At 37.2% G+C, this 16,080-nt stretch overlaps 1 protein-coding gene and 1 pseudogene across 2 annotated transcripts; one reads left to right on the forward strand and one right to left on the reverse strand.

The window, feature by feature from the left end:
• Positions 1–3,227: 3,227 nt before the first annotated feature.
• On the forward strand, positions 3,228–6,519 carry LOC116073004 (olfactory receptor 8B8-like). Its single transcript, XM_031344650.1, has 3 exons — positions 3,228–3,553; positions 4,075–4,164; positions 5,406–6,519. Exon 3 carries the CDS (start codon positions 5,422–5,424, stop codon positions 6,361–6,363), a length of 942 nt encoding a protein of 313 aa, XP_031200510.1. The 5' UTR covers positions 3,228–3,553; positions 4,075–4,164; positions 5,406–5,421; the 3' UTR covers positions 6,364–6,519.
• A 7,120-nt stretch (positions 6,520–13,639) lies between these two features.
• Positions 13,640–15,827, reverse strand: LOC116072941 (annotated as a pseudogene). Its single transcript, XR_004111597.1, has one exon. The product of XR_004111597.1 is annotated as an RNA-binding E3 ubiquitin-protein ligase MEX3C-like (transcript).
• Between the last annotated feature and the right edge of the window lie 253 nt (positions 15,828–16,080).

The raw sequence follows: 16,080 nt of genomic DNA on the forward strand, positions 1-16,080 counted from the left end.
GAGGAGGAGGAGGAGTCAAACAGTTCCTTTTATAGTAGGCTGGGCTACCTTTCTGTTCCCAGTGGTAGGGCATACCTGGCTGTGGTCAGTTGATTCTGGGTAGAGTCCAGCCAGAATACTGGGAGCTTGGAGCATTGTCTAGCCACAGGATAATGGAGTGAGGACTCATGATGTCAGCATCTATTGTTCCATCCCTTGTAAAATTCTCTACTGGGTCTCCAGAGTAAGCCTCATTCAACCACGAACACAATCCAACAATGCAGTATTCCAAAATTAAAAAGGAATGGATCTGGCTACTGTTAAGAACTGGAGGTCTATTCTCCTTTGCTAATATACTGTTTTTATGTGAACAAATCCTAACAGGTTTGATATGGTGCCAAGAACCAGGGGCCAGAGAAAAATTCAACCACAAGACTCCTATGCATGAGCTTCTGGTTTCCTACTACTCTGGCTCCTTCCCAGATCACACATTTCTTAGTATTCTCATATGCATGCTTTTATTCTGTCTTATAAATGCTTTACTTACAGAACTTTACCCTTTACCCATACACAATGTACCATGTAAACTATTCTAACATTCTCCCCCTATATCAACTCCATTTGCTCTTATTAACATTTGAAAATAGACCTTTGAGATGCTGTGGAAAAACTGGCTGGACAGATACAATTTTTACATTAGTCCTCTATTTTCTCCTGACCCTTTCCTTTGATACTCTTAATCGCACTGCTATTTCTACTACCTCATTTTCTTGTAGCAATCTGCTAACACCAGTTACTATTATCCTGAATGGACTCTAGATCAGCTCTCTCTCACAGGCCCACTCTGTCTTTCACACCTGCATTCCTTCCCTTCCCTCAAACATCCCAGCCAAATACTCAGTCTTTTTCTATAACCAAGTTGTTTGCTTACAACTTTCTCACAACTATTTTTAAGTCTCTTCAGTAAATACAGAGTGATAATCAGATATTCGAGCCTACCCGATAGAGTTAAAACTTCTGCTAAGGGACCAGAGGACTCTTTTCCAGAAGTCATCTAGAAATTCATAACTACTCCTTCAAAGGAAGACCCTCCTCAATGGAGAAACAGCCCTGATTCCCTATATCCTCTTAGAATTTGCAACGACTGATTCTTGATAAAAGATTACACTACCCAGCTTCTGTTGTGGTAGGACAAGGCAATTCTGGAAGGGAGGAAATATGAGATGGAAGGTAATGTACTCAAAGTCTTCAAGTTCACCCCAGTAAAGAATGCAGCCATCTTCTTCCTGTGGGCATTCTCTTATCTGCCTCCATGGTGAGAGGTATTCATCCATCAAATTACCCACATGGATGAAACAATGCCAGTGGGTCTTCCTGGGTGTTGGCCGATGAACATGGTCCTGTCCAAGGTCAGAGGCCTCTTTCTTTCTGGCTTCTGTCTTTCCCTTAAGCCACCTGCAAAAATCTAGCACAACCTACTGGTTTGCTGCTGCTTTCTTATAGAATCCAGGACCGGCATTCCAGGGAAGGCACCACTCACAATGAATTGGGTCTTCTCACATCAATCATTATTAATAATAATATTTTTAAAAAATGGTCAAAGTGCTGGAAATTTCTCAGTTGAATTATCTCAGATGACTCTAGCTTGTGTTGAATTTCTATAAACTAGCTAGTGACCCAATGGTAGGTTGGTTATATTGGACCACTTTTTCATAGTTTGCCCTTAATGGGTCTTGGATTCACTCAAGATCCTTGAATTATCTCCAGATGGCTTTCCACAACATGCACAGGTTGTCTAGTAGGTTCAGGTAGGCTCTAATATATGGGTAATACTTTTCTTGATGGCTATCCCACAGTATTGGTGTTAGCATTCTGTCTAAACTCCACCCCATAGTTACCTGGCAAAAATCAGGTATGCTCTACCCCACAGTTACCTGGCAATAGCCAGGTAGTCCTGACCCACTAAAAGGGGCTACTTGTTGCCTCATCCCTCTCTTGTCCTCTTGATCTTCCCTTTTTGTTCCTCCTTTGGCCCTTCACCCCTCCCCATTCTCTTCTGTCCACTCTCCACATGCTCATGGTCACCCTCTACTCTGCTCCTCTCTCTCTCTCTCTCTCCCTGCCTCTATTACCCTCTTAAATCCCCTCTCCATGCTGTCAATAATCTCTATTCTATACTATACCATTCTGTGGCTGGTCCTTCAGGGCATGCTGAAGCATCTGTTTCGCCCATACCTCACTCACCACACCTGCACAGAATATAGACCCTTTCTCATTATCTTTTTATAAACACATTAGTTGATGTCTAAAAAATATTTGGTCTACTGCTGTGCCTAGATAAGCTGCATTTTCAACAATAGCTTTTCCTGTGCTCTGTTCATAGTGCATAGCCTTAGCTTCTCTGTTGATTCCTTCTATGCCAGGGCTTTAACTGATACTAAGGCTAAACCATCTCTAACTGGTTATTTTGACCTTTTACAATGATAGGGCTCTGTAAAACTCCAAATACTTGGTTGTCCAAAACAACGTGGCCAACAACAACATAAAAGACTCAGCAGATTGTAATTATATATGTGTGTGTGCATGTGCACCTGTATGTGCATGCTTATGTGAGTGTTTGCATTGTAACATAATAATCTGGCAAAAAGAGCCTTTCAACTGGAGAATGTGGTGTGACATAGAAGGAGTTGGAGGGATGAGATTTTGAGAAGAGAAGCTGAGGGGAGAAGAATGAGTGAGGAAATTGATGTAATTATATTTTAATTAAAAGGTTTAAAACTAAACACACAACAAATATTTTTTTAAATTTAAAAATTGTGATATAAGAGGGCTGGGCTTGTAACCCTGTCATAGAAGAAGCATATACAAAGAACTGACTTTAGTGTAGAACACTGTAAAGTACAGACCAACTATAATAGCAACTAACTTCAAAGTGATTTTGAGAAATATCAGTAGGATGATCACCTGAAATATATTTGTGTATTAATGGAAAGAAAACTTTGATGAAGTAATATGGAAATGTGGGTAGACTCTATGGAGCACTATCAATTTTCCTTTATGGATAAAATGTGATAGAAGACTGAAGTTCACTATTGCTCAAGATTGGACAGTGTATGATCCCTGAAGAGAAGTCCAGAGTAGGTTAAAACATTGAGTCTCCAGGCAACTAAAGATACACAATTGTGCTACATATAAATCCAATTGCTTCATTTTCTCTCTATGTCTAGCATCTCCTCTCTAGGAGGCAAAACCCTCCATCTACCTTTCTTATATTTAAAAAAAAATACATGAGGCTTTTAAACCCATGTGAATTAGGGGAGAGGAGCTTATCAAGTGGCAACTGTGATAATAAGAAGGGTTATTTGTATTTCCTATTATATCTCAGAAGATTAAGAATTACATGTTATGACTAGTAGTTCAGAAACTACTAGTAGTTCAGAAACATATCTGGATATAAGAGAGATTATTTTTATTCTGCATCACTTATGAATAAGGGAACTGAAGCCTCATAGACTAATATTATAATGATAAGGGTAAACAATAAGAAATACCAATGACTTCTCTCATAAGAAGGGTAAGTTTTCAACTAACTTTAATTAGTAAGTTATACTAATTATTGTGCTTTTTATTTAACATCATTGCTACATCCCTAAATTTTAAATAGTATATATGACAATTAGAACTTTATGTTTAGACTAAAATATTCACTGTAAAATGACTCAACAATGAGGCTAATTCAAATATGCTTTCCTATATATAAGATGCTTTTATGTATTTTATGTGCACACATTCAGTGAGAAGGCAGTTTAAAATAAGTCCTGTCAGGAAATTCAAAGTGTAAGCTAACCAGAGACAACATGTTGAATATTAGGATGCAATCGTGTTGCGTACCTGAAAAAAAATTAAACTTTGATTTGCATCAACTGATTTTCTTACTGACATCAGCAACTAACATGCTAATTCTCTGATTATATAAACATAACTGCAATTCAGTATACAGCATTAGGTATTATCTTGCTTTTTATATTTCCATAGTAGACCCATGATGAAATGTGTCCTCTGAATGAAGCATACTTTACTTTCCATTTCTTGCAGCCCTAAAATTCAGTGCCTTTCCTATAAGCATCTTGAAGGTGAGCAGAGAACATTCAGCCTCTGACCAGAGTGTTTGCAAGGTCTTTATCAGTAAGTTTCCACTCCAGGAGCATTTCTCACACTTTTACACTTGTGACTTTCTTTGTGTCACAGGCAGTGCTGTAGCCTTTCTTAAGATATGTTTCCATGCTTCCAACACTAATGACTCCAATCTGGGAGCTCATCACCAGGTGTCTAATGTTCTAACTGTACTGGGGAGAAAGTAAAGTCATGAAGACTTGGTAGGTGAGTGCTGTATGAGTTTTTCCAAGGGAGATATGATTAGATAGCTATGCAGCTAAGATATAGCACCTGAACTCTATCAAAGAAATTATTCTACGAAAGAGTAATTCAAAGAACCAATGAGTTTATTGGACAGCAGCATGGATAAGGTATGATGACCACAGCACATCTACATCAGGGAAAAGTCTTATACTGGCATGGATGATTACTTCCCCATGGCTGCACAGGTGGGATTCCTCTTTAGTTAACTTTCCATACTCAGTATAATGTTAAGTGAGGCAGAATTATATACAAGTGGGATACAGATAGAATAGCCAGAATCTCACATGATGGTCTATTGAACTTCTCTCTTCTCCTGTGAAGGAATATGAAGACATAAGAACAAAGGATCTTTTGCAGGTAATCATAGCTACTTTTAACATGAAGGTAATGCCTATTGTGCTTTGAAGCCAGGCACCCTACAACAGAGAGATAAGGGCAACTCTATACTGCCTATCCCTCTTCATTCTTCTCCCCTGAGTTTTCTAGCAGTTAGATTAGAATATGGCATCATTAGGATATGGGATCAATTTTGATAGTGAAATTAGTGATAATCTGTTGGTTTTAATTTTTCAGACTCTAATATGTGGTATTATAATATAAGATATTATACATTAACATGTAGCATGAAAGCTTTCTCTTTTGATTGTCTCTCCTCTCTGTCTCTGTCTGTCAGTCTGTCTATTGCTATCTATCTATCTATCTATCTATCTATCTATCTATCTACCTATCATCTATCTATTTAATCTTTGGACACAGGATCTCTTGTAGCCTATGCTGGACTCAAACTTACTGTATAGGTTAGAAAACCTTACAGGCCTGAGCTTCTTGTGTCTACATCTCAAGTGCTGGGAATAATAGTCATGCACCACCATACTTGGCAAGATATTCTGAAATTTCATGCTGAGCATTTTCAGACACTGTCAGCATATACCTCATATTTTGGGGAGAAGATATTGCTGGCAAATCTATTCTGTTCTCCACTTTTGCTATTTTTTTTCTGTCCACAGATCCTCTTAGAGAAGAATGGCTCTAGCAAATGGCTCTATTGTGACAGAATTCATTCTTTTGGGATTAACAGACCAGCCTGAACTCCAAATGCCTCTTTTCTTATTGTTTCTATTAATGTATATGATCACAGTGTTTGGAAATTTGACTTTGATGTTTTTAATTTTGTTAAATGCTCACTTACATAATCCCATGTATTTTTTTCTCTTTAATTTATCTTTTGTAGATCTCTGTTATTCTTCTGTGATTACACCAAAAATGCTGATGAATTTTATACTAAAGAAGAATCTTATCTCTTATACAGGATGTATGTCCCAACTCTACTTCTTTTGTTATTTTATAATTTCTGAATGTTATGTACTGGTGTCAATGGCCTACGATCGCTATGTTGCTATCTGTAACCCACTGTTGTATAGCACTGTCATGTCCCCAAGGGTGTGTTCTTATCTCATGCTTGGTTCATATTTGATGGGATTTTCTGATGCCATGATCCACACTGGTTGCATGCTCAGACTGACCTTCTGTGATAGAAACATCATCAACCACTATTTCTGCGATGTCCTTCCTCTGCTGCAGCTCTCCTGTACTAGTACTTATGTCAATGAGACAGAAATTTTCATTGTAGGGGGAAAAGACATCATTCTGCCCAGTGTCATCATCTTTATTTCTTATGGTTTTATTCTCTCCAACATTTTTCAAATAAGATCCACTCTGGGCAGGTCCAAGGCCTTTAGCACTTGCAGTTCCCACATAATTGCTGTCTCTCTGTTCTTTGGATCATGTGGATTCATGTACCTGAAACCTTCCTCTGCTGTATCTATTGATCAAGGAAAAATCTCTTCCATTTTTTATACCATCGTGGTACCTATGTTGAACCCCTTAATTTATAGCTTGAGAAACAAAGATGTTAAAGTTGCCCTGAGAAAGATTTTGAGTAGGAGGAAGTTTTTAAAAGTATAGTTACAAAGAAGACATTTTCTGTGTTAAATACATATTTTAGCACACAAATATAAATAAATGTTCATATGTCTTTAAAAATATTTCCACCATTATTGTTCCATTTAGCTTTTGTGCCTCTTTAAAATAATGATAAGTAAATATTTCATTTCCTACTATTATTATAAACATCTTCTTAGAATATATGAATGGATCTGAAATTGACTAAAGCAACTATAGGTTGTCAGTATTTCACTGAGGATACTTTTTATTTTCACTTGAAACAAATTCCAGGGCAGACAACTTCTCTGTACCTTTCTTTATCTTTCATTCACTGGGGGAGGAATATATTGCTCTTAAATACCAATATGTAATTTATACAAACTGTTCCTCTTTCACTGTTGAATATAGCATACCTTACAACAGTAAATTCTGTGCAATATTCTTGTTAGATGTGTCTCACTTATCATGTAAGGACAAAAAAATATCTTTTAAAATGTGAATCTCTGTCTGTGTCTCTCTGTCTGTCTCTGTCTCTCTGTCTTTCTCTGTCTCTCTGCCTCTCTCTGTCTCTCTATCTCTGTCTCTGTCTCTCTCTCTCTCCCTCTCTCTCTCTCTCCCTTTCTCTCCCTTAAGGTAAAAAATCAAGAACAAGCATCAATCATCAGAATACCAGGCTCTCACATTATTCACTATGCTTTTATCTGCTTTTTTTGCAAACACAATAAAAGAAAGAATGAAGGGATATTTCTACTTCATTATAAATTTTTGTTTTATAAGTTGAATTTCAACAAAATGACTAACATTTCCACCTTACTTTCTGATTGTATATTTTTTCCTTGCTGTTCTATAAATCTATATGAGTTACATCACTTTTTGTTGATGAAGACTATTTTATTGGAGCTCTTTTTTCTTGAAAAAGGATGAATGTGGCAAAATGTATTTCTAAGATGACTGACCCATGACTTTAGTTCATTAAAGTTTGATTTCTTTTTGTAGAATCCCTTTGAAAGTTTTCAGCATGTCTGTATTAATATAATGGAGCTGTGGAAGAGAAAAGAGAATGTCACATGCATCTGCAAAAGATGTGTCAGTCAGAAATATGAGATCTCATATTTCGGTGTAAAGAATCACCGATGGAAATTTAAGGAGCACTTTGATTGGATTTTGTTACTCTGTGTAATTTTAGCTTCTATAGTTTCTACCCTCTTCTCATAAAACATTGGTCATACTTGTTATTCATATTAAAAATGGGCTAACAAGTTTTCAAGATTGAGAGAAAATATTATGGACACACTGTGAAGAATGAAGAGGAAAGGAGTCAATTTCAGGACACACAGTAGTGAATAATTTATTCTTCCAACATAGGAAGCCATATTTTGAAATAAGACAATGGAGAAAATGTAATCTCCATTTTTTTATATTGTAGAATACTCAGAAAAAAAGTAGACTATAATACTTCTCTGGAAAAAATACTGGGTTATATTACTTAATACTAAAGAATGGCCAATTCTAGAAGGCAGGGTGCTTGTGTGAAGCTAAATCACCCTACCACTCCTGTTTCATGCATTATTCCTACATGAATTTTAAAATAAAATTTCAGTTCCTTTGGAACCATAGTAAAATTTTTCGAAGATATAATTCATAGTAGCAGTCCTCTTAAAAAGATGCTGTAATTTTTCTTAAGAGAAACAGGCAAAGAATTACAAAAGTAAATTTCCCAATATAATAGCATGGCTCAGTATAAATGTTTATTTTTTAAAAATATATCTGTAATGACATACACTTTCCTAGGTTTTCTATTTCCATGTTTGGGGATTGAGAAATTACACATAAGTGGTTTTGGTGTCAGTTGCTTGGTTTGGAGTGTTTGGCATGGATTAATTCCTTCCTTTTGAATTCAAGTGTTCAGTGATACCCCTGAAATGAGTCCAATATCAATATACATTATTTTTCTCAAATTTAATTTATTTTAAAGAATGGAAATCTGGATTAGTTCCTTTTAATTTTTCTTTATATACAATATTTTTATTATGCCTTAGAGTAGCACAGTAGAGTTGTATTCCAAATTTGTTAAGTTCCAGAATTTTTTTTGCTAAAATTCCTTTTAAATTTAATTGCATTAGCCTAATGTCTATGATTCTGATACAGTTGGACTTTTAGCTCCAGTTTGGGACATTTCATTATTAAAATCAGGAATATGTAGGGGTTGGGTCATAAGATGGGCTATGAAGTACAACATATGTACCTTTATATATTCAAATCCCATCCTGCAAAGATTTACATCCCAAGGACAAGGCCATTGTTTCCCCTAGTGAGGAATCTGATGTACTTTGCATGATTTAAAGTCTCTCTCAGGCAGAATTCGTTTAACCATAGACAAATATCAGTGGTACTTACATGACCTACATATTGCCCTAGGAGGAAGAGTGTACACTGTTTCCTTTTCAGTATATTATCTGTCAATCTTTGTGCTAACTAGAAAAAAATCAGAAACAAAAGCAGAGGAGAGCTTCACCCAGCTGCATAGATGCTGATCCTGATACTCAGAGATGTCCAAATCCCAATCAGAAGTGCTATGACTGACACTTGAATCTTTCATTCAAAATTGGCAATTATGAAACAACAAAAGTACAGTGATTAACACAGAAATCCACATGTGGTAAAGGTGCGAAGTATAAGAGATCCTGAAGTTCTCAGCCCTGCAATAACTGTAGCACACCCTTCCTTTCAAGGTTCAGGAATCAGTACAGAAGAAGCAGAAAGTCTGATCCAGACATGGTAGATGACCACAAGAGACAGTGTGTTCTGGACACAACACATATTCATTCCAGGGAGTTGTGACATCATGCGCAAGAACTAGGGAAGTCCAAGGCAGACACAATCTCAATATTGAGAGGGAAAATAGATGTGAAGTCCCATTCATACCCAACTAGCTATTGGAAACTGATAGCTGAAGGAGAGTCAGTTTTGTATAAGGGGGTGGCTCCTGAATGGTTGACTATGCTTCAGTGGAAAGCCACACACTTAAGAATGTATACACAGCAAATTGGATGTGGTGGACTTAAACAAAAAATAAAAAGGAAAAAGAATGAATGGGTAAAAAGGGGTGTGGAGTTTGGAGAGTGCACATGATCAAAATATGGCATGAAAGTTTCAACTGATTTTTAAAAAAGAATACTAAGTAAAATGATTACAATTTAATGAATAAAAGCACTCAAGTGCACAGTAACAATAAACACTAAATTAAAAATGTTCAGAAAGTACATTTAATAGTTCATGTTGTATAGCTTTTACTGCTCAACTTTGATGTGTGAAATATCCATAATTTACACTGACAGTGTAAATGGCATAGTAAATGGAAACATAAGGTGACAGATGTCATCATTCTTTCTTTGATTCTTACCTCATCCTGGAATCATCAATATGCTTGAGTACCATATCTCACTTAATTGCATATTACTCTTATCTCTGCAATGAGATCAGTGCAGTGAGGCTGGAACTGTTGCTTCTTTCTTTCCTCTGGTGTATGTATTTATTCCAAGGGTCTTGCTGTGATGTGGCCTACAACAGTCACAAATATGCCGTTCCAAGACTAGTGTCTTTTCCACATTTTGTTTGTATTTGTAGTCTCAAGGCAGATGACAATTAAGACTTGTTTGAAAGCCGGGCGTGGTGGCGCACGCCTTTAATCCCAGCACTTGGAAGGCAGAGGCAGGTGGATTTCTGAGTTCGAGGCCAGCCTGGTCTACAGAGTGAGCTCCAGGACAGCCAGGGCTATACAGAGAAACCCTGTCTCGAAAAACCAAAAAAAAAAAAAAAAAAAAAAAAAAAAAAAAAAAAGACTTGTTTGAGTCTACCAAAAAGGAAAAACAAAACAAAAACAAAGAATAAAACAAAATAGTACAAACAAACAAAAACAGTGAGGCTTTTTTTTTTAATAGAATCAACATGGAGAAAAATTAGAATGGGGGTGATGATGCCATTTTATTTACCAAATCACATAGTGGTCTAAAGTGTTTATCATCTTTTACATAGAAATATGTTCATATTTTAAATAATTTCATATATACACTATTTAGTAAAATATAGTAAAGTTCAAAGTTTGGTTGGAAATATATGCAGTTGGGCAACATATAAATTCATAGACAGCAGAAAAGACACTAATGTTTGAACTGTTCAAATGTCTAATACAAAATGTCTCCCCTTAGAAAAACAGCAACAGAAAAAGCCCACAGAGCAATCTACTCTGAGTAAAAGCACTGGGTTTTTCCTGTACTGTGTCAGGTGTGGAGTTCACGTAGGATGCATAAATTCTGTAAGGGAAGGAAAGTCAGTGTAGACTTTCCCAGCTGTAGACTTTTATCTTGCTTGGAGCAATGCTGTAGTAAGGAGGGTGTTGTACTATGTTCTCAGTTGCTTCAACATGTTTGATGTCTCATTATGAATTTATATAAAATTATAACTTCTTCAAACTTTTTTCACCTTTGTTATTTTCTCTTTTTCTATTATTTTCTGTTTGCTGTTGATTATTTATTTAGTTGTTAACACTTTATGTCAACACTTTCTATCCTAAATGCACTAGTGCTCAGATTCACGCTACATGATACCATACTGAGCTTGTAATTGCTTAGTGTGGAATTCACACACACACACACACACATACACACACACACACTCACACTGCATAAAAGTGACTATTTCAACTAACTTTATTTTTATTAAAAATATTTTTTCATATTATCTATTCTGATTATTATCCCCCTTCGCCAACCCCTCTCAGACTCTCCCCACCTCCCCATCTACCCAAAACCACATCCTTTCTTGCTCTCTCTCATTAGAAAACAAAGAGAAATCTTAAAGAAAAAGAAAAAAAAACAACAGTAAAGTAAGATAAACAAACAAACTGGCATAGGACAAAATAAACAATTGAACAGAAAAACAAGGGACCAAAGAAAAATTATAAGAAGTACATATAGAGGTAAAGACACACACATTGGGATGCACGGAAATCCCTTAAAAGCACCAAATGAGAAACCATAGTATATAAGCAAAAGACAAACTGTAAGAAAACAATACCTAAAGTATTATGAGATAGATAAAGGATGGATAGATAAATGATTGATTGATAGATAGATAGATAGATAGATAGATAGATAGATACCATTAAGGTCTTTTTTTTTTGTTGGCATCTAATGCTAACCATGAAGTCTGACATTGAGATTGGTTTCTATTCCCAGTGACAATACATTATATATATATATAAATATATAAATATATATAATATAAATATATAAAATATAAAACTATATATATATATATATATAGTTTTTTTTTTTTTATTCAAGAGTGGTTATTGACTGGAGATAGCTTCTGGGTTAGGGATGTTGATCATGTCCAGGCTCTGTGCATAAGGCAATATTTCCTTTCAGCTTAAATATATTTGTCTTGCCCTGTTTAGAACGCCTGGTTTTCTTGATGTCCTTTACCCCTGCACCCTCCCTCACTCTGCTTCTTAGACTGTTTCTGTCTATTCTTGCCAGGGTTCCCTGGACAGTAAGGGGATAGAACTGTCGTTGATATCCCATTTAAGACTGAGTGTTCCTAGGTTTCTCACACTATACATGGACAACTGGGGTTCTCTATATTTAGGAGGAAGCTTCTTTGATGATGGCTGAACAAGGCATCTCTGAGTGTAACAGAATGTCATCAGGAGTCATTTTGTTGTAGCATTTCTTTAGCAGGACAATAACATTTGGGTTCCCCTAACATTTCTAGACTATCTAGTCTCAAGTTCTTGGCCACACAAGCAGTGTTGGGGAGCAGTTCTCTCATATAATGGGCCTTAAATTACATCATATATTGGTTAGATATTCCCCACAGACTTTATGTCACTATAGTACTAGCACATCAAACATGTAATTTACACTATAAATCCAAGGGTCCGTAGGTGAATTGGTTTGCTTTTCTAGTTTGTACTTTGGTGGTAAGAAGTGTACTTTTTAGTACCATTAACGCTAGTCAAAATGGGTAAGGGCTCTAGACAGGCACAAGCCAGATTTTGCCATGTCAATGAACTTTGTAGATATTGTCTTCAGCAATAGGGTCTTAGGATCAGCTTCTAGAGATCAACCACAAACTGCAGGAGGTGGAGACGGCAAAGTAAGCCATTCCCTCTGCACCTGAGCTTCCCCACAGTAGGTAAATGACAGGGTCAGCTTTTCCACACTCAGGCCCAAGGGGCAGATTTACCTACACATCTGTGCCAGCAGGGCCAACTCTTCTGTGGTTACCCAGTGGAGCACAGGACATGCTCTCCTGACTGTAACCAGTGGGGAGACATAGAGCCATCTCTCCAGAGTGCAGCTTGTAGTGAGAAGTGAGGCCAGTTCTGTATAGGACATGGCCATTCAGATGGTCACTGGTAACTGCGCTGACTAGGGACATCCCAATGTTCTCTAGTGGTAATATGAGCCAAGGACATGGACACTGAGCCTTGCCACTGTCCAGCCACAGACTCAGACATGGCTGTCAGTGGCAGCTCATGCTGAAACCTCACCATGGCCCCAGGTGGCAGTGCTGGCCACACATAACAGGCTAGTCCTCCTCACCCTCTAGTCTCTAGTCCTTTCTTCTTATGCTCAGGCTGCTCCACTTTTCTTTCATTCCAATCTGACTACCACATATTGTAGTGGCTCCAGATGCAGACGGGCCAGATGGCTGGTAGGCCCCTGGGTGACATTCTCTATACAAACTGCATGGAATGTTGGGAAGCAGGTGTCTATGGAGGATCAGGGTGTGGGTGGCATGGCAGTGTGTAGGTCTCTGTCTTCCTCCCTTTATACTACACTGCTTCAATTTGATTTTTTATGAGCCCTTAGCACAAAACAGCTTGGACCACCAAACCAAGGCATCAAGCTAGTATGAAGAAAGGATCGTCACCTTCTCTACCACTGATACAAGAATACCAACAAAGGGTATCTTTGCCCATTGCTTAGGGTTTATTGTGTTCTTTCTAAGGAACCACCATAATTATTGCCTACTGGCTACACATGTTTATACTCCCACCAGTACTGAATAACTGTTAATTTTAAATATATTCTCACCAGCAATAGTTTTCTCTTACAAAATGTAACTCCTTAAGTGGAAAGAAGAAATAAAATTTTGTCGATTTACTATTGAATACACATAAGATTCAAATTTTTGTTATACTGAGAAAAAAAAGTTCTTTTGTTTTGGGAAAATAATTCTTAAAAAATAATTAGTAGAAAAACCCACAAGTATAAAGTTTTGTCCTTCCAATACCAGCAAATTTGGGGACATACTGAGGATGACATTAAAACATCCACAGGTGAAATGTACAAATGTATCTTAAAGAAATCTTTGCTTGTGATTGGAAATAGGTTTGAAATGAGGTAAAGTGATTGGAGGTTGTCACAGCTACTTTCATGAATCATGCCAAGGGCATTATTATCACCCTCCTTATCCCATACATTACTAAAAAATCAAAATATACATTTATAATGTGCAAGATAAATATGAATTGAACAAAACTGTTTCACATTTTGAGTTAGAGTCTAAATATTAATTAATAGCTCTATCAGACTAATGAATGGAATGGTTGCATTCTCAAATTTTCAGCCAATACAGGTGCTTCCAAAGTCCATCCTGAAATGGAAAAACCCAGGTGGCCATTTCCACATTCACTGAGAGATGCAATGGGTAGGAATTCACAATCAAAGACAATTGTATTCCTGATCCACTGAACATATCAGCCTTAAACACTCTGGGTGAGATGAAAATCATTGTAGCAGTTTTTGTCCCAAATTACAACCAGTGATCTAGTAAACTGCCATTGGTCCTATTATTACTAATAAGCAATCACAAAGCTTTAAAAATTACTTTCAATCCTGCAGAATTAGGTAGAAGTTGATGTAAAATAAAAAACAAACTTGTTTTTGTCAAAATTGACAGTATGAAGAAGGAAGCACTGGAAGTATCAATCATCTGTGATACAAGGCACACTCCATAAACTCTTAATGCGGCTAGGCTTTGGGACCCACTGACTACAATCTCAGATGGATACATTTTGCTCATAGGTTACACAGCCAAGTACAACCTCAGCTTTAACAAGCTATGTCTCTGAGTCTATAATATAGTATTAATAATTCAAACAAAACTAACAGACGAGAGACTACTTTAGTATAATGTTACCATAGCATCCTTTTATAAGTGTACTGAACAACTTTAGCCTAATCCCAATAAAGCCTGATAACAGTCATAAGTATTCATTAGGAAGTTTACTGGGGGTACCATTATATCCATGTCTTTATGATTCCATGTAGAGATATAGTATATGTATTTAAGAATGAATTTGGATTGCCTGAGTAATAACTGTGGGGCAAGCTGGACATGATGGCATTCTCTTTTCACAGATCTTGTTGGCACATTCCATGCAGAAGAGGTTGTGGTCACATGGAACTAGGGCAGCAATATCTTCCTTTTCACAGCGAATCATACAGTTGTGTTTTCTTCTAGATTCTGGAGGTGAGCTAGAGGTGGAACCACCATTGGAATGGTAACTATTAGTACCATTAGAAAAATCAGGGATGTATATTGGAAGGCCAACATGGTTGCTTGTCCTAGTTGGGTCACTCCTAACCCATTGAGCAAGTGGGTGTTCTATGCTTTCAGGAAATGTAGGAGACAGACGAAGAGTAGAGGGTGACTTCCTCTGTACTGAGTATTCATGTTACCAGATGGATCACTGCCAAAGCCAGAGAATGAGTTAGCTAGCTCAAATGGAGTCCAGCTAGTTTGAGCAGGTGTTAGTAAAGAGTCAAAGGCAGGAGAGTCTGCTGCAAGATCTTCTGAGCCTACAAATGGTAGTGTAGGCTCCAAACCAAAAGTTTCCTGTGCTAAATGGGCTTGTTGGACTAAAGTCAGCTGCTAGCTTATTGCTTCCAAAATAGGAATCAATGGAACCACTTCCTAGAGAACTAAAACTATCATTTCAACAGTTGGACATCATTCTTGCTTGGCTTGGAGAAACTCGATTGGAGGAGAGCCATGTAGAGCCAAGAGCGCCACTTTCAAAGCTCACATCAGTACTGTTATAATGGAAATAATGTTCTTTATTGAGCTCTATGTAGTTCCCTGTACACATCGCTGTATACATTTCTATTTCTTCTCCTCATGCTCAGTCAACATTTTAGGTATCCCCATGACTTCAAAAACTGGCTCCATATCTCTGCTTGGAGTAACTGTATATGTGTGGGTCTGAATTCTCTTAATGTTGCTCCTTTTGGTCCAATCACTAGGCCTAGCACATGATAGGGAACCCTGAACCCTGTGGTCTGACCAGGAAGATTATGACTACACTATAACCCTCCCAGTGCAGGGCCATTTTTGTTTAGAGATGCAGGAATCACAGAGAAGTGCTCTACAGCTGAGAGGATTTCTCTTTTGGCCATGACAACATCTTCTTTCCATCCAGTAACAACAAAAATGTTCAGCATGAACAGGTGTCTTGATATAAAAGTTTGTCTTGGCTATCAGTGATTTAGTTTTACAACCATGGCATCCGACAGTCTCAGAGACATCCTCGGAACTGGGCACAGGAATGCACTCGATAGTGTTGATGCTTTTCCTTCTTAGCAGGGCTGCTTTTTCTCAGTTCTTTCATTTTTTTGAAATAGTTTTAGCTATCCTGGCATGTGTGTGTATGTGTGTGTGTATTTC

Source organism: Mastomys coucha, unplaced genomic scaffold (genome assembly GCF_008632895.1).
Source record: "Mastomys coucha isolate ucsf_1 unplaced genomic scaffold, UCSF_Mcou_1 pScaffold23, whole genome shotgun sequence".
Taxonomy (NCBI): Eukaryota; Metazoa; Chordata; class Mammalia; order Rodentia; family Muridae; genus Mastomys; species Mastomys coucha.